This window comes from Musca domestica, unplaced genomic scaffold (genome assembly GCF_030504385.1).
Source record: "Musca domestica strain aabys unplaced genomic scaffold, Musca_domestica.polishedcontigs.V.1.1 26, whole genome shotgun sequence".
Classification (NCBI taxonomy): domain Eukaryota; kingdom Metazoa; phylum Arthropoda; class Insecta; order Diptera; family Muscidae; genus Musca; species Musca domestica.
In genome coordinates this window covers 8,839,791-8,861,959 of record NW_026712283.1, presented here as the reverse complement: position 1 = coordinate 8,861,959, position 22,169 = coordinate 8,839,791, and the positions used below count along the sequence as shown (strand labels likewise).

The following is a 22,169-nucleotide window of genomic DNA, read 5'->3' as shown; positions in this document are numbered from 1 at the left end:
AAGGCAAAATCAATAATACTCATACGCCCTACTGGCCCATGGGCATATCGTTTTTGATAGGTTTTCGGAATTGGGTTGATTTTTTCCTCGTAATTAATATACATTAAATAATTTGCATGAAGAAAAATAAAATCTCAAATATTAAATGATAAAATGAATCGTTGCCATTTTATCATTTCAAATTTATTCCATATCTACCTAGGCAAATAAAAATAAAAACAAACTGCTTTGGCGTCATTAAAATGTGTAAACATGTATAATGGAAAAATACCACTGATATTAAATATATACAACATTCAAGACCCCCCCCCTAAACTCATTGGTATAACTCCCCATGACTCCCAGAGACACAGCAATAACAAATAGCCATTCGCGACATCAAAGCATATGACCAAAAATTATTTGTTTTCTCTCCATCGCTGAACCCTCATTAGCCACATAACATTGTCTCGTCCTTTTGTATCCTCTTTCCTTTTGTGGTCGAACAAAACACAATTGTCCATTGTAAACAACAGCAGCCAGAATGATAAATATCCATTCAACCAACCCAACCCCGCTCTCCAGCAGCTCAGCTCGCCACCTCCAGACAATTGCTGTCACAGCCTCTGGAGAACCAAAGGAGAGAAAAAAACAAATGAAAAATAGAACAACAAGCTGAGGGTTCTGGTCTTGTCTTTTGATTTTTTTATGAAGTGCTAATAAAGCTGCAAAATTTAAACTTCTTGGCCCCCAAAGTAAACAAGTGGATGGGAAAGCAGTAGCAAACATATATTTTTTTCTTTATTCAGCCAACAGAATTCTAGTCCATGGAGAAAATTGAAAGAAAATTAAGGAAAAGAGAAAAAACAACAAAGAAATTTGTCTTGAAGTGAAATAAGGCAAATCATGGGGAAAATTTCCTTAAATGAGAAAGCAAGGAAACAAATGTTTTGGGATTATACAAAGATACTTCTAATCAAAAGGTTTTTTTTTACGAGAAGATGTGATTTGTTAATGAAGCAGCAATTTTAGAAAATTATAATAAATTATTTAATTTAAGAAAATATACTTATATAAATAAAGTGTTTTTTGGCATGGCTTGTTTTGATGATAATTTATTAGGAGAGTAATCGTATTAAAGATAACTAGAGCTAATGCATATTTTTCTCATCATAAAGCAGCGTTTTAAATGAGCATTTTAAATGAGATTTTATCTCTCTTTCTAAGAAAAAAATGGCCTTTATACATAGTATGGAGGATATATTAATTTCGCTATTCCATTTGTAACTCATCGAGAAAATAATTAGAGGCCTAAAAGAGTATGTATATAAGAGTGTGTATGGAGTATATAGGACGATTTAGACCAGTCCCTCAATCCATCTGTTGTAATCACGCTCGAGTCAAAACGAATTAAGATAGGAAGCTAAAATCTAGCAGAGATCAGTCTTTTGGCTGCAAGCAGGTCAAGTTCGAAGGTGGGCTATATCGGTCCACAATATCATATAGCCCCCATATAACCGTACCCCCGATATTTGGTATTTTGATAATTTTAGCCAATCAAATTGTTAATTAATTCAATTGAATTGTTTGAAATTCTGCACAAGGAGTTCCTTGTGAGTACTTTAACCCCCTGAAAGAAAATGTTATATATAGGTCCACGACATCGTATATCCCCCATATAACGGCACTTCTCGATATTCGCGAATTTTCATGATTTTATCCATATTTTTTAATGGAATTAACTGAAAATCCACACAAGAAGTTCTTTGTGAGTATTCACACCCTGGAGGAGAATTGTCTATATAGAGGGTGAGATGAAAAACTGCAACCAACTTCAGACTGCTGTCATTTCTAAGCCACTCGTCTGACAGTTGTTAAAATTATTCCACTGACAGCTCATTATATTGTTCATAAGCCTACAAAAGCATTTTGGTGAGAATTTTCCAGAAAAAAAGTTATTCGTGATGGAATTCAAGCGTGATAGAGTGATTTCTTTATATTTGGCTGGAAAACCACAAGTGGCTATCGTTAGAGCACTCCAGCATTTAAATGTGAATAAATCTTTTGTGTCTTGTAGCATCGCCCGATGTCAAGGAAGTGGACGGAAAAACAGAAACATCACAAAAATGGTTTGAAATGTTAAGCAGCGACTTGATCGAAACCTGCGTCGCAGTGGCTGAACCATGGCTCGTGAGCTGAACATATCGCAATATTCCATTCCGCAAATATTGAAAAATGAGCTCGGAGTAAAGCCACTGAAATTCCAAAAAGTGCAAAACCTTACTCCGCAACAGAAAGAAAATAGACTCAAAAGACCTAAAAAGTTGCTTCGCTTGGCCGAAAGTGGTGAACCACCGAATTTGGTTTTCTCCGATGAGAAAACATTCATTCTCCAGCAGTTTGTAAAAAAAGATCGTGTTTACTTGCCAAGGAGGTCAGCTGAAAACGTGCACCTTCGGTTGGCCAGCAGAACCCAAGCGCTGGCCATGGTGATGGCGTGGGCTGCCATAACAGCCGATAGTCGCTCTGCACTCGTATTAATCGACCGTGGCATCAGAAGAAATGCTGAATATTATGCGAAGGGTGTATTAAAGCCTTGGGCGCGCAAACATTTTGGCCGCTGACCTTGGACATTCCAACAGGACTCAGCAGCATCGCACTCAGCACGCGCCACCCAAAAATGGATACAAAATAAGATTCTGCTGCCAAAATCTCCAGATACCAATCCGTCTGGAATATTTTTGAAAGTAAGGTTGGCACAAAAAATACCAAAATACGGCAGAGCAACATTCGGGCAGCGTGTGACGGTTTCATTGCTCATTTGAAGGCCAAAATTCGTGCCAAAAGTGACCAATTCGAACAAATATAAACTTATTCTAGAATTTAATGCTATTTCCGACATTGTGTGCTTTAACTCAATAAAATTAAAAATTATGGCGTTTGACTTTCTTGCTGTTTTTTATCTCACCCTGTATGTATTCAAAATACTTTGTTCGCTATATCCTAATGAACATAATGGCTTCGAATTCTGTAAGGACTTAAATGATTCCGAATAATTTTACGGGTAAAAACTATAGGTTGTTAATCGTTTTTGCCGCAAAATTCAATTTGTTCAATAATTACAGAAAAGGTCCAGCATATCATGAAAGTAATGCTAAAAAGACACTTGTACAGGTATTTAGAAATTTATATCGAAAAGTGACTGGTTATATATAACTGGTTCTACCATCTGTGGCAGAACATTGATGTGTTTGGTATATTGGTGATTTTAGTCACATTTATAACAGATTTTTATGCCTTACACCACATAGTGGTAACGGTAATATGTCTTTGTGTATTTGTTTGTAACATGTAGAAGGAAACCAGATAGAACTCGTCCCTCCGTCCGTCAAATTTGTTGAAAATCGGTTGTGGTATGATCAACTTCACATTAATTTATATTTTTTTTTTTGTAAGGGAGCTCTACTAAATGCTCATACCACTATTATATAGTCGGTCCAGCCCGACTTTTGATCTTTCTTTACATGTTCCTAATTTGAAGTTTTACAGTAGTAATTGAAAACAACCATATACAAGGAAACCATTACCATCGATTTTACGGCATTTTTAAGACTTTTGACAAATCGATTTCACGAGCAAAAATGGCATTGAACCCAATATCCAATCCCCTTTTCTTTAATTTTTAAAGGTTTTCTTTACTTAGTGTTGGAGGGTATTAAAAGTTCGTACGGCCGAACGCGCTTTTACTTGTTTAACTTTATTTATTTTAGTATCATATATTATTTTGTGTTGAAATATAGGACGTGTTTGCAAAATTACCTTCATATCTTAACCTCATACACCAACAGAGACCTAAATAACAAATTTCGGGATTCCAACTTTATTCCTTCATCCAATACCAAATTTATTATTATTAAGTAGTTTTCTTACAAATTTTGGTGGAATTTCCAAACAACCTCTGTATTTTAACCGCTGACAACAAAAGATACATAAATAACAAATTTCCCGGTTCCAGCCTTATTCCTTTACCCAATACCAAATTTAGGGCCATTTAGTAGTTTTCGTACAAATATAGGACGCATTTCCAAAACTGATTTGATTTTCTTCTCCTACTCTCTAATTGTCCTGAAAGCTGTTTCGTTCAGACAATCATTGATTCTAAAGGATTTAATAAAGTGCGAATTGAGATAGAAGATTGCAATTAGCATATATCGCTCGTATTCGTAGAACTAGAAAATATTGGAGAGTTCAGGAAAAAGCATTGTAATGTTTCTTTGGAAAAAGTATCTCTAACACATAAAACAGGCTAACTTAAAAAAAAAAAAAAAAATATTTAATTGACGTGGTCGATGTTTTCTATTGACATCTATGGTAAATTGTGAAGGAGGCCTCTATCCTCACCGAATTTAAGCATTGCGAAGAATGTAAAATCATTTTCTTGGCAAGTTTTTTTATATTTTATTCCATTTTAAATAGAAAACTGTACCTAATTTTTACACTTAAAGAATCAAATGCTTTGATAAAATATAATTATTAGACAAATTTTTTAAGCGTTTCTTCCTTATCTCTTTTTTACTTGATTATAAACAACATAACCCAACCATTTCTCCTTTTTGCACCACGCTCATCCCTTTTCTTTTTTATACTTGGCAACATTGTAATCAAATCTTGCTGTGAGGCTAATGACCTTTTACCACAATGAGCTTGTTTTTCGGATTATAACCGGAACAATAGAATCCATTTCAAATAATGTAATGACAATGATGCAAAACAATATGGGTCTTATTACAAAGATATAACAAAAAGGGTAGAATTATTTCAAAGATTTAGCATCATGGAACATTGCCGTATTCTTGCAAAATTGGCATTACAAAATTCGCATCTGAAAATTTAAAGAGATTCCAAAAAATATATATTTATAAATAAATAAATAAAAACCAGTAAAGAAAGTCTTAAAGTCGGGCGGGGCCGACTTTACGATACCCTACACTACTTTGCTAATTTAGTAGAGCTTCGTATAACAATTAAAAGTTTTTATGGGAGAATTCAAACATACACGCTATGAATATAAATATAATTTAAAGTTCAAAGGACTAAATATGCCGAAGCATTTGTATCTTTTAAATTCGGACTTGTATTTCCTATTTGGTGCACAATTAATTTGAAATCGTATAAAGATATATATGGGAGCTATATCCAAATCGGAACCGATCTTGATAAAATTTAGCAAAGATATTTCTGAGCTGTATTTGATATATTTTCCTGAATATCGTTGTTACGGAGTGCGGAGTCTGAACCGATCTTCACCAAATTTGACATACTAGCTTCTAGACTCAATTCGGTTGTAAGTGCCAATTCCATCCCATTTGGACAAATATTAGACGTTAGGTGCACAATAAAAGGTAAATCGGACGACGTTATATATGGGAGCTACATCCAAATCTGGACCGATCTCGATAAAATTTAGCAAAGGTATTTCTGAGCTGTATTTGATATATTTCCTCAAATATTGTTGTTGCATAGTGCATATTACGGCTGCGGAGGACAAAAATAACAAATCGGTTGAACAATATATATGGGAGCTGTAGCTATATCTGAACCGATTTCGATCAAATTTGGCATACTTATTTTCAGGTCTAATTTGGTTGTATGTGCAAAATTCCATACTATTCGGGCTGGTATTACACGTTTGGTACACAATAAAAGGCAAATCGGACGAAGATATATATGGGAGCTATATCTAAATTTTGACCGACTATTTCCAATTTCAATAGGGTTCGTCCTTGGTGCAAACAAATGATTTGTGCAAAATTTCATCTAGATAGGGCAATAAATGCGAACTGTACTTTGTTTACAAACATATATGGACAGACGGACAGGCAGACGGACGGACGGACATGCATAAATCGACTCAGTATGTGATTCTATGCAGATCATCAAAAGAAACTATGGGTCTAGCTCGTTTCCTTTTGCCTGTTACAAACAAATGCCCAAAGACATAATGCCCTGACCACCTTCTGGTGTAGGGTATAATAACTGCAAATTTTCTTAATTTGTAATTTTTTGTAGTTCTGGAAAAAATATTTTATTCGTATTAATTGGAAAAATAAAACTGAGCAAAAAAAATTATAAAATTACTTCTTTACCCCACGCCCCCTAAGCCCTTAATCGGCAAAGCTATTTTTTCCGTAAAATATTTAGTAAAATATGCCATCCCTATCACCTTTGAAAATGAACTTAAAATAAATTCAATTTTATTAATGGCATTTCTCTGCCATTGCACATTTTGTTTTCCTCTTTTTTTCTTTTGGAAGCACTCACATCCTTCCTTTCGCCCTCATTCTGTGGACGATTTGTAGCAACAAATACCCCCCCCCCCCCCCCAAAAAAAATATATATTCATCACATTCAATTTGTATAGATATTTGTAATGTTGATTTTTCGTTTGCAATACTTACTTAAAATGATAATAAGACACACAAAGATGGCACCTAATGCACCCATGCTTAACTTTAGTCTTTGACCTTCCTGTACCAGTTCACAATTTTCACCCCAATAACCTTCCGGACATATGCAACGATAGCGTAGACGTGGCTCCAGATTTATGCAAGTGGCGCCATTCAGGCAGGGCATATCCAGACATTCATTGCGATCCACACAACCTTTGGTATCGGCCGACATGACGCGACCTTCGCTGCAACTGTAAAAGAAGAGAAGAGAGAAAAGAGGGGCAAATAAGATAGTTAGACCATATATGTGTGAGTGTGAAATAGAATACCAAAAGAATTCAAAGTGTAACGAAAGGAAGCTGGAGAAGAAAATAAAAAAACACCGGAAGTTGTTAATAAAACATATGATATGACAGCAGCAGGAGCAGCAGAAGAACAAGCAGCCCCTATTGAATCTTCGATAGGAATATTGATTGCTACAAAATATTGAATGCATCATCATCATCAGCATCATTATGGGGAGCAGTATTTCTATGGATGTTACATGGCGTCTCTTGGCGTATAGTTTTACACAGATTTTATCATTGTCGAGAATGTGAAGATCCAAGAGTGAAGTGAAATATTGAAATTGCACTGAGGATACTTGAACAACAATAATAATAATTTGTTATATTGAATATTTGCAATAAAACATTTTGAAGAATCTTCGGCGATGATAAATGAAGTTTTCTTTTTTTTTTTTTTTTTGTTGCTCTAAGAACAAGAATAAATGCAATTTACAAATCATTCATCACAAGTAATACGATTTTGTAATTTTTCAAAGCGAGGCAATGTGTGCATATCTCAGAGATTTATTTAGCTATTTCGTATGGTCTGGAGTTAATGTAAATATGTGACTCTATTTTTAAAGCAGATTGAGCTAACCACAATGAATATAACTTTCGAAGATAAACAAATTATTTGAATTTTTAAAAAATATTCTTCCAGGCATTTCTAATATTTTCAAGTATTATCACAATAATATACGTGGAATTTTATACCCTCCACCATAATATATAGGGTATATTAAGTTTCAGACCCCATAAAGTGTAAATATTCTTGATTAGCATAAAATTCTATGCGATTTTCTAGCGTTGTCTGTCCCTCTGTGGAAATCACTCTATCTTCTAGAAATGAAGTTTGATAAAATTTTACTCAATTGTATATTATGTCTGCAGGACTTTTGATACTGAAAATGGGTCATGTATGTCCACGTTTTGGTATAATCCCCATATAACGGTACATCCCTATATTCCTATATTTTGATTATTTTATCTACATTATTCACCGATTTTTTCAAGTTTTGCATTTGAATATTTTAATGGCTTATTGCAAAAGTTGCCTATGCAGGTCAACGTCATCGTATAGACACTAATATAATGGTAACATTTGTTATTTTCAAGATTTTAACAGAGTTTTTAAGGGACTTTATTTTGTTGAAAATTGCCAAATTCCTTCCAAATGGTGGAGGGTATTCAAAGTTCGGCCCAGAATTTACAGCTATTTTACTTGTTTTTAATATTTTTGTCCAAGAAATTTAAAGCAATAAATAGGATTTTTTTAAATACTCTTGATATTTTCAGGGGCTATTTCAACATTATTAACATTTTCTTAAAATTTCCGGGATTATTTAACAGAAAAAAATTGAAATTTTTTTGTGAAATTAAATATTTCCAGGACTTTTTCTTTTACAATTATCATAAATGTTTAAGAACATTTTATGCAAAGATCATTCAGACAATAATCTTGGATATTTTCATGACTATTTTTAAAGGATTAGTAAACATTTTTTAGAGTGTTTACTTATTCTAGAAATTACACGCTCCAACTTGAACAGAAGGGTATATAAACTTTATCACTTCGTTTGTAACATCCCTAAATATTCATCGCAGATCCGATAAAGTATACATTGTGAGAGAGAAATAGCATCAAATAAGTTTCGATTTGTTCGAATTGGTAACCATTGTCACGAATTATGGTCCCCGAACGGCCAATGAAACAATCACACGTTGCCCGAATGTTGCTCTGCGGTATTCCCACTCCCGGCGTAGCACTTGTTGGAGGTGATCGACACTTTGGTATTTCTCAGAGCCAACCTTGTTTTCCAAAATACTCCAGACACAATAGTCCAACGGATTGGTATCCGGAGATTTTGGTGGCCATTGTGCGCTGGAAATGAAGTGAGGAGCCTCATTTTGTAACCATTATTGTGTGGCGCGTGGTGAGTGCGATGGTGTTAAGTCCTGTTGGAATGTCCAAGGGATGCGGCCAAAATGATTGGGTACCCGAGATTCGGCATTTATGCTGATGCCACGGTCGATTTATACGAGCGGAGAGCGACCATCAGCTGTTATAACGGTCCATACCATCACCATGGCCGGCGCTTGAGTTCTAGTTTTTACAAACTGCTGGATAACGAATATTTTCTCATCGGAGAAAACCAAATTCGGCAGTTCACCACTTTAGGCCAAGCTTAGCAACTCTTTAGCTCTTTTGAGTCTATTTTCTTTCTGTTGCGGTGTAAGTCCTTGCACTTTTTGGAATTTGGCTTCATCCCGAGCTCATTTTTCAATATTTGCGATTGGAATGTCATATGTTCAGCTCACGTGCCATTGTTCGGCCACTGCGATGCGGCTTTAGATCAAGTCGCTTCTATACTTTTCGGTGTAAGTCCTTGCACTTTTTGGAATTTGGCTTCATCCCGAGCTCATTTTTCAATATTTGCCTAATGGAATATTGCGATATGTTCAGCTCACGTGCCATTGTTCGGCCACTGCGACGCGGCTTTAGATCAAGTCGCTTCTATACTTTTCGAAACATTTCTACTGATGTTGCTGTTTCTTCCGTCCACTTCCTTGACTACGCTACCAGTATCACGGCAACGAGCAATGGTACGAGACAAAAAATCACCATCACCATGGCCGGTGCATGAGTTCTGATGAGGTCACTGCGACGCGGGTTTTGATCAAGTCACTTCTTTACTTTTCAAACCATTTCTGTTGATGTTGCTGACGTCGGGCTACGGGGAGACACTAAAGATTTATTCACATTTAAGTGCAAGAGTGCTCTAACGATAGCCATTGTGGATATCCAGCTAAATATAAAGAAATCACACTATCACGCTTGAATTCCATCACGAATTACTTTTTTGGAATATTCTCACCAAAACGCTTTTGTACGCTTGTAAACAATATTTTTAACTGTCACTGGAATAATTTTAACAGCTGTCGGACAAGTGGCTTAGAAATGACAGCAGTCTAAAGTTGGTTGCATTTTTTGCATCTCACCCTGTATATTCATGTTCAACATAAAGAGCTTAGTCCATTTAATGATGTCCGTCTGCCTGTTGGAATCACGAAAAAGTCCAAATTATTTGACGCAGAGCTTCAAACTTTTGCAGAACAGTTTGTATTGTGCCTACGATAGTTGGCATTGAAAGTGAGTTATATCGGTCCACGTTTTGGTATAGCCTTCCAGTATTCGGTTTTGATGATTTTCGCCACATTTTTTCACGGTTTTTGTCTAAAAATTGGTATTTGTTGGTCATAATGGGTTCTAGCTCATAATGGATTCTAGGTCGAGTAGGCCACGGATTTGAATAAACATTAATTCAATTTATAACTAAATTTTTTTAAAAGATAATGGGGCGAAGAATTTTTGATTTTGTATGCTTCTTTAACGCTAGTATAGGGAGAACTACCCTCGAAATCAGATCCTTAAAATTTATTTTACAATGTCAGCAATGACGAACCGGCCTAAGCATGTTGTATGCCAAATTTCGTTAGGCAGGAGATTTTTTGTATAGTGTTATTGTAAATGAATTGTGATATTATCCTTCACAATATCTGTTGTAGGCATCGGCTATCCTCAAGTCCATGGTGGAAGAATATAGGTAGATACATCAATAACCGCGAACAAAAAAAAAAAAAAAATTTTAAAAAGCTCTTCAAAAATAGATGGATTTTAAAAGAATTTCTTATTCGACGTCAATCGGAGTTTGTTACAATTTTTACAAATTTCAATATTTTTCGTTTAAAATTTTCAATTCAAAAATTGTTTTGATAGCCCATTGTACCAGCAGCTGTGTTGTGGCGCCTACCTGTATCATTTTTTCATATTCAAATCTCTTAAAATCTTGGAAATTTCTTCTGAAATTTCATTTTGAGGTGTTGTATTGGAATGACAAATTTAATATACCCTCTACTGTTTGAGGGCGCAGGCCAATATAACCTAATCTACAAACATCGAAATAAGTTTGAAATCCCACAGTTTATGATTTTGACTTGTTTGTGTGTTTCCAAATAGTTTTCCAACAAAACAACACCATCCTAAAATTCCCGATGATGGATGTGAGAACGATTTGCTTTAAATCTCTGGTCTTGTGCAATTTAATTACTAATTGTTTAATACAATGCCATGCAATCCATTTTCGTTTGTTATTTTTGTTTCGGGCACAACCCAATTTCGTTGTTTGCTTTCATATTTTCTCCAGTTTCCAGCGCATAAATCAAAAATGATTAATTTCGAAAATATCAAAATTGTTTATGTATTTCATGAGGATACCAGCCAGGACATACATGTTTGCGAACATACATACACATGTATATAACCAATTTTGTATTTGCAACACCAGCTTCAGCATCAGGATCACCATCATCAGCATCATCATCATTGATGTCCTTGCCATGATTCATGAAGCAAAAATGATTAATTTTCGAATATGAAACAGTTCAATTGGATGCGTAATGTTGCATCTATAAGCAGTTTGTTTGGCTGTATTTGTTTCCGCATCGGCATCGACATCGGTGGCAGTGGTATCAGCAGCAGCAGCAATATCATCTAGAGCACGTTGTTCGATGATTATTCTTTTCATTTGACATGGCCCCATTTAAGTATAAAATTTCCAATATTTCACAGTTGTTTTCGTTTATTTCTCTGTTTTTTTTTTTTGTTTGTGTGTGTGTGTGTAACTCCCTTCGTTTGCAACGGCACCCATCTATTTTCCGTTTCGCTTTTCAAAACTCTTCTCGGTTGCTTGGTATCATGCAACACTATTTCTGCATTACAATTGACTGTAAGTTGTTTAATACCAGTCCATGGCAGTTGCAGCAACTACTGCTGCTGCCACTGCCACTGGTTTTACATTGACAGGGTTCCTGTTGCGTTCTATCGTTGATGATGATCATGAACATTTGTTGCATTTGACATAACTAATGATGTGGAAAATGTTTTCCTCTAATGGTGGTGTCTGTGTGTGCCTGCGTACATGGGTGTTTGAGAAGATATTCAACACCCCCGTCCCCATATTTTATTTTACACTACACCAATACTTTATCTTCAGGCATGACAATTTGATAATGTCTACTCATTCATGTTCCATTGAATAGCCTTTCCTTTAAGTCTGACATACTTAAGGACTTGTCTATCCAAAGAAGAGGATGCTATTGAAACCAAATGCGAACACTCTATTGGCATTTAAATTAATATTCATTAAAATGGAACAGTGTTTGTACAAGGGTAATATTGACGTATAGGCGTATTTAGACACCCAATGTCTTGGGCATTAACATAAGGCCAACAAGAATTTTTAAAGAATACTTTTTAAAGGACCAACAGCACGTGGGTTTTTTACATAATATTTTTTCAAGTACCAAGAGCACGTGGATTTTTTTAAATAATGTTTTTTCAAGTACCAACAGCACGTGGATTTTTTACAGAATATTATTTCAAGGACCAACAGAAGGCGTGGATTTTTTAAAGAATATTTTTTCAAGGACCAAATGAAATGGGATTTTTTAAAGAATACATTTTTAAGGACCAACAGAACATAAAATTTTTTAAAAATATTTTTTCAAGAACCAAAAGAACGCGGATTCTTTAAAGAATATTATTCAAAGACCAACAGAACGTGGGTTTCTTAAATAATATTTTTTCAAGTACCAACAGCACGTAGATTTTTTACAGAATATTTTTCAAGGACCAACAGAACATAGATTTTTTTTAAATATATTTTTAAGGACCAACAGAACGTGGATTTTTTAAAAAATATTTTTTCAAGGAACAACAGAATGTGGATATTTTTAAAGAATATTTTTTCAAGGACCAACAAAAGGCATGGAATTTTTAAAGAATATTTTTTCAAGGACCAACAGAACGTGGATTTTTTTAAGAAATATTTTTCAAGGACCAACAGAACGTGGATTTTTTTAAAGAATATTTTTTCAAGGACCAACAGAACGTGGATTTTTTTGAAGAATATTTTTTCAAGGACCAACAAAAGGAGTGGAATTTTTAAAGAATATTTCTTCAAGGACCAACAGAACGTGGTCTTTTTAAAGAATATTTTTTCAAGGACCAACAGAACGTGGATTTTTTTAAAGACTAGTTTTTCAAGGGTCAACAGATCGTGGATTTTTTAAAGAACATTTTTCCAAGGACTAATAGAAGGCGTGGATTTTTGTAAAGAATATTTTTTCAAGGACCAACAGAATGCGTGGATTTTTTTGAAGAATATTGTTTCAAGGACCAACAGAACATAAAATTTTTTAAGAATACATTTTTTAAGGACCAACTGAAATGGGATTTTTTTAATAATACATTTTTTAAGGACCAACAGAACATAATTTTTTTAAAAATATTTTTTCAAGAACCAAAAGAACGTGGATTTATTAAAGAATATTTTTTAAAGGGAATTTTTCAAGGATTAACAGAAAGTGGACTTTTTACAGAATAATTTTTCAAGGACCAACAGAACATAAATTTTTTTAAAAATATTTTTTCAAGAACCAAAAGAACGTGAATTTTTTAAAGAATATTTTTGCCAGGACCAAAAAACGTAAATTTTTTAAAGAATATTTTTGCCAGGACCAAAAAACATGGAATTTTTTAAAGAATAATTTTGCTAGGACTAAAGAGCGTGGATTTTTAAAAAATAAATTTGCCAGGACCAAAAAAGTGGATTTTAAAAAAATATAATTTTGCCAGGATCAAAGAATATTTTTTCAAGGACCCACAATTGAGGTTTTCTTAAACACCAACAAATGTGGATTTTTTAAAGAATATGGTTTCAATGAACAACAGAATGTGGATTTTTTAAAATTATTTTTTCAATGGCCAAGAACAACAACATAGGCCAATAAAAGTTGTTTTTAAAGAATATTTTTAAGACCAATAAACGTGGATTTAAAAAATATATTTTTCCAAGGACCGTGAGACCAAAGAATGTGCACTTTCAAAGAATATTTTATGAAGGAACAATAAAAAAGCTATTTGGATTTTGAAAAATATTTTTCCAAAGAAATATTTCTTCAAGGACCAATAAATTTGGATTTTTAAAGAATATTTCTCAAAGTCCAATATACCAATAAAACTAAATTTAAAACATATTAAAAAACCGATAGATCAATGATCGTGGATTTTTGAAGAACATTATTTTCAAGGACCAATAAACGTGAAGTTTAAAATAATATTTGTTAATGATTTTTTTTAAACAAACATACCGTGAAAATTGTTTTTTTTTTTTCAAGGATTTATAGAAAAATAAACGTGCATTTTTAAACAATATTTTTTCAAAAACCCATAGACGGTAATTTTTGTAGAAACCTTTTTTTTTTTCATTTGAGGTCCTTAAAATTATTCTCCAAATCCGCCTATGCAGATCCTTAAAAAATATTCTAAAAGTCATCATTTTAGCTTCAAAAATATTCTAAAAAACCGAATCGTAGAGGTCCTTAAAAATATTCCTAGAAATTCCCGGTAGGAAGTTCTAAGAAATATTTGAAAGAAAAACAATCTCCTTTGGATGTTTTGGGGCTCCATAAAAATTCACCTGAGGAGGTCTTTTAAATATTTATAAAAATCCATTTTGGGGACCTTTGAAGGTCTTTAAAATGTTCTTAAAAATTCTCTTTTGGCAGTTCTAAAAAGGATTCTAAATAATAAGATGTAAATGTCCGTAAAAAAAAAATAAAAAACCCCTTAAAAATATTCCTAAAAATTATGGGTTAGAAGTTCTAACAAGTAAAAAGCACCAATTGGAAGGAACATGAAAAATTCCAAAAAAAAAAAAAAACTTGAAGACGTGGACCTGCTTACGAAATGTTGTCATAGGATGTAGTACCCATTTAGAACTTCAAATACAAAATTTAAAACAAATCCGGTGAATAATGTCGCTAAAATCATCAAAATACCGAAAATCGGGATGTACCCTTATATGAGGGATATACGAACACGTGAACCTACACACGATTTTTTTTTTTTTGTCATAGGCTGTAGTACCCATTACGAATTTAAAATACGAAATTTGTTACAATTCCAGTAAACAATGTCGCATTAATCATAAAAATGCCGAGTATTGGGAGGTACCGTCATATGGAGCTATACGAAGACGTGGACCTTCATACAAAAAGTTTTGTTAAAAGCACCAATTACGAACTTCTAATATGAAATTTTAAATAAATCCGGTAAATAATGTCGCTGAAATCATGAAAATATGGAATATCGGGAGGTACCGTTATATGGAGGCAATATGAAGACGTGGATCTGCATTCAAAAAGTTTGTTAATAACCTGTAGTACCCATTACGAACTTTAAATATGAAATTTTAAATAATTTCGGTAAATACTGTCGCAAAAATCATGACAATACGAAATATCGCGAGGTACCGTTATATGGGGGCTATACGAAGACGTGAACCCATTTACGAATTTAACCTGCCTACTGGTAAACTATGCATTTATGCAATTTTAGCCCTCCATCTCAATTCGTTCGAAAGATAGCGTGATTACAACAGACAGATGGACGGAGAGACAGACGTCTTAGAATTTTACGCTGATCAACAATATTTACCTTGTAGGTTCTATTATAAATATACCCTCCATAGAATGGAAAATATTTTCGAAAAGTCCCCTATTGGATGTCCTTAAAAATTTTTCAATGAAACTTCAGTGAAAGCTTCATAGATATTCTTAAAAACCCACTTGTGGAAGTCCGTTATGGGGACCCTTGGGGGTAGTTGAAAATATTCCAAAATTCGCATTAAAAGCTCCATCAAAATACTTAAAAATCCACTTGTGAAGGACCCAAAAATATTTTTAAAAATCGATTTGGGGTGTGAATCTACAATTATTCTCAAAAACCATAGTTTAAAAAAATTGTTAAAAACCCAAATTAACAATTAATCATCCTAAAATTATAATATTGAACGAAAATCCTTTGAAATACCTTTGTGATTAACATAAGATAATTGTCTCAACTGTTAGTTTGATGGTGGTGAGAGTTGAGGACTAAGAAAATATCTTGACCTACGTAACCAATAACTTATAATTGCTGCATATTTTGAAAAGAAAAGTGAAACAAAAATGTCTGCCAAATTTTCTTCTAAAATCCCAAGACAATGAGACCATACCTATATTTAAATTCTACCTTGAGCCTTTCCAAAATATCTGTATACGTCATTGTTTGAGCCGCCAATAGATTTCCCCTTGGAACTGATTTTATTACTCCGTTTTTATGCTTGCTTTTTTTGTCCCAGTTTTTTAAAGAGTTGTTTTTCCTAATTACAAAGACCTGTTTCCAGTAAGCCCCAATTCATGCTATTTTTGTCATTTCAGCCTCTTAAGAGCCATAAAGTTCTTAATATGTATATGACAAGTGTAAATTCGGAATTGATTACCCGAATAAAAGGTTATTACCAATCTCGGAGCTGCCATTTAGGGGACATTTCCTCAAATCACTGTGCTCTCATTATGGTTCACTTATGTTGTAGTCAAGTTTACTTTCATTCGGTCCACACAAACTCACACGTACACACACTCCTGCACACACGTATATATTATGCTTTCAGTACACACATTCGTAGAAAGCCGTTAATGTGTTATGTCTAAATGTAATTGTATATTTGAGTTGGTTAGAATGACTGTAGATGTGTGTGAGTGTGTGTGTGTGACCGAGTGTGTGTGAGTAAAAGCATACATGATGATAACAACGATTTGACAGTTGTAGCAAGTCGGTTGTATAAGGAAATGTCAGGATACAAGTAGAACTGATACCGTTTTCCTTCCAGCAGCCTCATCGAGCAGCATCAGCGCCGGGTACATTTTGCCTACTCCAACTATAAACGTTTACTTAGGGAAACTCATTTTCTCACTACCCATTTATGCAAAGCGATGCAAATGTGGGTGAGTGTGTCGGTGTGTGTGCCTGTGGTGTGTGTGTAAATGTTTCGGAACGGAAATAGACGACGGTGAGATAGTGTATTAATATCTCATCACTTAGTGTTTATCTGCTCAATATTTGACAATGGCAATATGAAGCCTGTCGTTAAGCATACATACATACAGGGCAGGGCGATAATATCGCTCTCTCTGTGTTTGTGAGTGCGTGTGCATTCTACTGAGAAAGGCAAATTTTCAAATATGCCTTAACAACTGTGCCATGCACACACACATGTGCACATTTTGTAAACATAGTGACACTGTCATTACTCAAGGAAGTTGCTGACTCTTTCGTTTCGACTGCATTGCATGTCGATGCCTTTGTGTGTGTGTGTGTGTGCAATCCATACACCCACCCACCCAAAGTGCCTGTGTGATTAAATTTAGATGTCTTTACATTTATAAGGCAGTCGCATGAAATTGCTTCGATGACTTATAAACAATTAATAGTTCTCATATAGAACCAGCAATATTGATAGTGCTCATATGTATGTGTAGCTGTATACATATTCGAGATTAAATATTTGTATTGTGTGTATAAACACTGTGTCAAAGCTTCAGAGAAATGCATATGACTCAAAGGGAAATTTAAATATATTCTAGATATTAATATCGTCTCAGAACGAATTGTGAAACATAATGTTAAGTGGTTTTACTTTGAAATTTTACATTTTATATTTTGGTTTTACATTCAGCTATTTCCTGGAGACATTTCTATAAATCCTTAAACAAACCCATAGAAAATATATATAAAATCCACGAATTGAGACTTTCAAAATATTCCAATAAACTTGAAAACTTAAAATATTCTTATTCGTCCCTATAGCGATCATTTAAAATCCTTTAATAACATCTCGAAAGGATGGTTAAAATTATGCGGTTAAAACCTCAAAAATATATAAAGAAATGCAAGTATGGACCTTTATACGAAATTCAGGAAATTCTACAATGACGACTTACATTTTTTTTTTTTGAATTTTCAAATAGCCCTCAAAGTTGTCACCCTTTGATGAACTTAAAAAAAGGAATTATACATGAAGCGAATAGGCCCTTAAAATTATTCTCAGAAATAAAAAAGAATCGACAATTTAAGAACACGTTTTAAAATTTCCGAAAACTTCTAATAATTATCATCAACAGGCTTCACAAAAGTATTTTAAACAGTCTTCGAAGAGATCATTAAAATATATTTAAAAATCAACCAACTGGTTCCTCGAGCAAAAAAATAAAAAAAAACCTATTGGGTCAAAACAAATAAATAAAAAATCAAGAATATTTAAGCTCTTAAAATGTATTTTCAATTTCTAGAATATGAACATATAAAGTGATCAAAGAATGCAAGACTCGGAAAAGGATGTATGACTATTTTTAGGCGAAAATCCTCAAAATATTCTTACTAATTATACCCTACAACACTATGTGTTGCGTGTATTATATGTTTGATTGGGCCAAAAATTATGAAACACATAGAAATATTGTTTTGAGTCGGTGTAGCTATGTATGTCTGTCCGTCTATCAGTCTGTCAATGTTAATTTGTAATCACGCTACAGGTCGCAATTATAAGTCGACCCTCACGACATTGAAAAAAGTGGGGTCATGGTCCCAATAGAAGCTTATCGTAATATTTAGGGGTTGAGATGGACCAAGAACAGACAAATTCCCTGATTCTGTACTTGCTCTACAGGTCACAATTATAGACCAATGGAAGTGGAAATTAACATGGGGCTAGAGCTGTGTGCTGGGCAGAAGCCTTCCAATTTTGATGGTCATCGGGTAATATTTAGTGGTTGAAATAGACCATAGCATTTGTGATAAATAAAAGTCAAATTTTCCATTAAGTCGCGAATTTTTTTTTAATCCCTGCGAAATCACAAATAGACGAACAGGTCAATTCTGACCGTTACGTAGATGCCGATAGTAAATATATCGGATATATATAGCGAAATATATACAATGTATATATACAAAGGAAGGGGATGTTGGCTAGAATATCTATATCTCCAGAATGGCTGGAGCGGGTTTGACAAATTTTGAAAATTTAGAATGCCCTTTTGGCATAAAAGTATAAAATCTATAAAAATGCCATAAAAAGATGACATTAACGATATTAATATAGATTTTGTAGTATTTTGTGACATTTTGTTATTTTTCATATTTTTTATCGCATGCGATTTTTTCAATTTGACTTATAATATTGAGGTGTACATTTTGTAATATTTGTTCACCTTACAACACAGGTTGGGGATATTATATAAGTATTGCAAATATCGTCCGATCCTCACGACAATTTTCACAAGGGTAGGGTTGGGCTCAGAAGGGCTAGGCCTATTGTTTTCAAAGATGTCCGCAATATGTTAGGGGTTGAAATGGACCAACAACTAAAAATTTTAATGATTTTGCAGCCGTTATAAAGGTCACAAATAGAAACCAAAGGACACGAAATCTCACATGAAGTTAGAGTTTAGAACAGTAGGTACAATGGACTACTAATTTTGAAGTATCAGCAATACGTACAGGCGATATCCTAAATACAAAAAAGGCGAACTTCTGGCTTTTTATGCTGTTTTCGTTGACGAATATAGCCAAATATCGTAGACAAGCAAATCATATAGATGAGTCTAAATTTGGAGATACAGAGGGGCTTCTTGCTTTTGGACAAACCAAAAACAGAAATGTTTTTCTGATCAGACAATTGAAGCCAATCGACACGCCTGTGAAGAGAGTTAAGGACAGGGAAGAATTCTAGCATTTTGGATGACCATTGGATTATATTTAGCTGTAAAATTTACTACAACAACTAACAGTCCGATGGAGTCCATAAATATTCGGCAAATGTCCTTGGTCAAAATGCTAAGGGTAATATTTGGGTAGTGCTCCGTGACATAATTTCAAAAGCGAAATCTTCCAAAATTTGGTCATGAGGGGGCTTCTAACATATTGTAGTGTTGTAGGGTATCACATGGTCGGCCCCGTACGACTATAGCCTTTGCTAACTTGTTTTTCCTAAAAACGTCCACAAATGAATCCCATTAAAATAATACTAAAACAAGTAAGCAAAGGCTATTGTCGTGCGGGACCGACCATGCGATACCCTACAACACTCCAATATGTTGAAAGGACCCCTCGTGCCCATATCCATTTTGAAAGATTTCGTTTTTTATACAATGTCATAGAGCCCTACCCTTAGCTTTTTGACCGGGGGCATTTCCTGAATATTTAGGCACTCCGTCGTACTGTTAGGTATTCAAAACAATTTTACACGAAAGTTGTAGTCAATTTTACAGCTAAATGTAATCCCATGGTCATCCAAAATACTCGACTTTTTCTCTGTCTTTAACTCTCTCGATGGGTTTTCAATTGTGACAAGCAGAGCGACCGCAAAATCAGAAAATTTTAAAATTTTAGGTCCATTTGAACCCATAAATGTACATATCCATAACAATAGGCTTCAATTTTAAAACTAACTCTGCCTCTATATAAAACTTCGTGAGGGTCAGACGATATTTGGGATCTGTATATAATACCCTCAACACAATATTGCGAGGTGTAGATGAAATCTGCAATTCAACATTGTAAGTCAAATTGAAATTATCGCATGCGATAAAATATATGATAAAAATTGAAAAAATATAGCAAGAATATTAACTTTTTATTATCATATTTTTACGCTATTTTCTTAGGTTTTATACTTTTCTGGCAAGAGACCATTCCGAATTTATAAGATCTTTACTTACAAGCGGAATAAGTAAGATCCATTTCTTTTAAATACAGTGTGAGATAAAAAAAATTTGACATTTTTTTAAGTTTTATTGTAGGAAGCAAACAATTTCGGAAATTGCAGAAAATTTTAGAATAAGTTTAAATTTGTTCAAATTGGTCGCCATTGGCACGAATTATGGTCTTTAAACGGCCAATGAAACCGTCAGACGCTGCGTCAAAATACTCCAGACAGAATATTCCAACGGATTGGTATTCGACGATTTTGATCCCCATTGAGCGCTAGAAATGAAGCGAGGAACCTTGAGTTCTGGTGGCCAACCGAAGGTGAACATTTTAAGCTGACCTCTCGTTAATTGTTTATACCCTACACCACAAGGTGGTTAGGGTATTATGTCTTTGTGAATTTGTTTGTAACAGATAAAAGGAAACGAGATAGATCCATAATTCCTTTTGATGATCTGCATATAATCACATTCTGAGTCGATTTATGCATGTCCGTCCGTCTGTCCATGTATTTTTGTAAACAAAGTACGGTTCGCATTTATTGCCCTATCCAGATGAAATTTTGCACAAATCATTTGTTTGGACCAAGTACGAACCCTATGGAAATTGGAGATAGTCGGTCAAAATTTAGATATAGCTCCCATATATATCTTCGTCCGATTTGCCTTTTATTGTGCACCAAACGTGTAATATCAGTCCGAATAGTATGAAATTTTGCACGTACGATCAGGTTTGACTTGAAAATAAATATGCCAAATTTGATCGAAATCGGTTCAGATATAGCTATAGCTCCCATATATATTGTTCATCCGATTTGTTATTTTTATCCTCCGCAGCCGTAATATGCACTCTGTAACAACAATATTTGGGGAAATATATCAAATGCAGCTCAGAAATACATTTGATCAATTTTATCGAGATCGGTTCAGATTTGGATATAGCTCCTATATATAACTTCGTCCGATTTACATTTTATTGTGCACCAAACGTCTAATATTTGTCCAAATTGGATGAAATTTGGCACTTACGACTGCGAATTGAGTCTGGAAGCAAGTATGTCAAATTTGGTGAAGATCGGTTCAGATATAGCTATAGCTCCCATATATACAGTTCATCCGATTTGTCATTTTTGTTACTCGCATCCGTAACATGCACTCCGTAACAACGATATTCATGGATATATATCAAATACAGCTCAGAAATATCTTTGCCAAATTTTATCGAGATCGGTTCAGATTTGAATATAGCCAACATATATATTTTTTTATCCGATTTTAAAAGATACAAATGCTTCGGCATATTTAGTCGTTTGAAATTTAAATTATAATTATAATTATAATCATAGCGTGTATGATTGCATTCTCCCATAAAAACTTTTAATTGTTATGCGCAGCTCTACTAAATTGGCAAAGTGGTGTAGGGTATCATAAAGTCGGCCCCGCCCGACTTTAAGACTTTATTTACTGGTTTTTTGTTTAAAAACTGCTGGACAACGAATGTTTTCTCATTAGAGAAAAACAAAATCGGCAGTTAACCACTTTCGGCCAAGCGAAGTAACTCTTTGAATCTATTTTCTTTCCGTTGCGGTGTAAGTTCTTGCACTTTTTCGATTTTCATTGGCTTTATCCCGAGCTCATTTTTCAATATTTGCCTAAGTATATATATAGCCATTTGTTTAGCTCATGAGCCATTTTTCGGCCACTGCGACGCGGGCTTCGATCAAGTCACTTCTTTACTTTTCGAACCATTTCTGCTGATGTTGCT

The 22,169-nt window shown here is 34.2% G+C and overlaps 1 protein-coding gene across 1 annotated transcript in view; it reads right to left on the bottom strand.

The window, feature by feature from the left end:
- Positions 1–22,169, bottom strand: part of LOC101889288 (putative neural-cadherin 2) — a gene marked incomplete at its 5' end in the record, with an annotated part of 126,667 nt that overhangs the window by 24,099 nt on the left and 80,399 nt on the right. Inside the window, one exon of the mRNA XM_020034746.2 lies at positions 6,438–6,679. Within this exon, the coding sequence (XP_019890305.2) occupies positions 6,438–6,679 (242 nt within the window). The remainder of the gene's footprint in view (positions 1–6,437; positions 6,680–22,169) is intronic.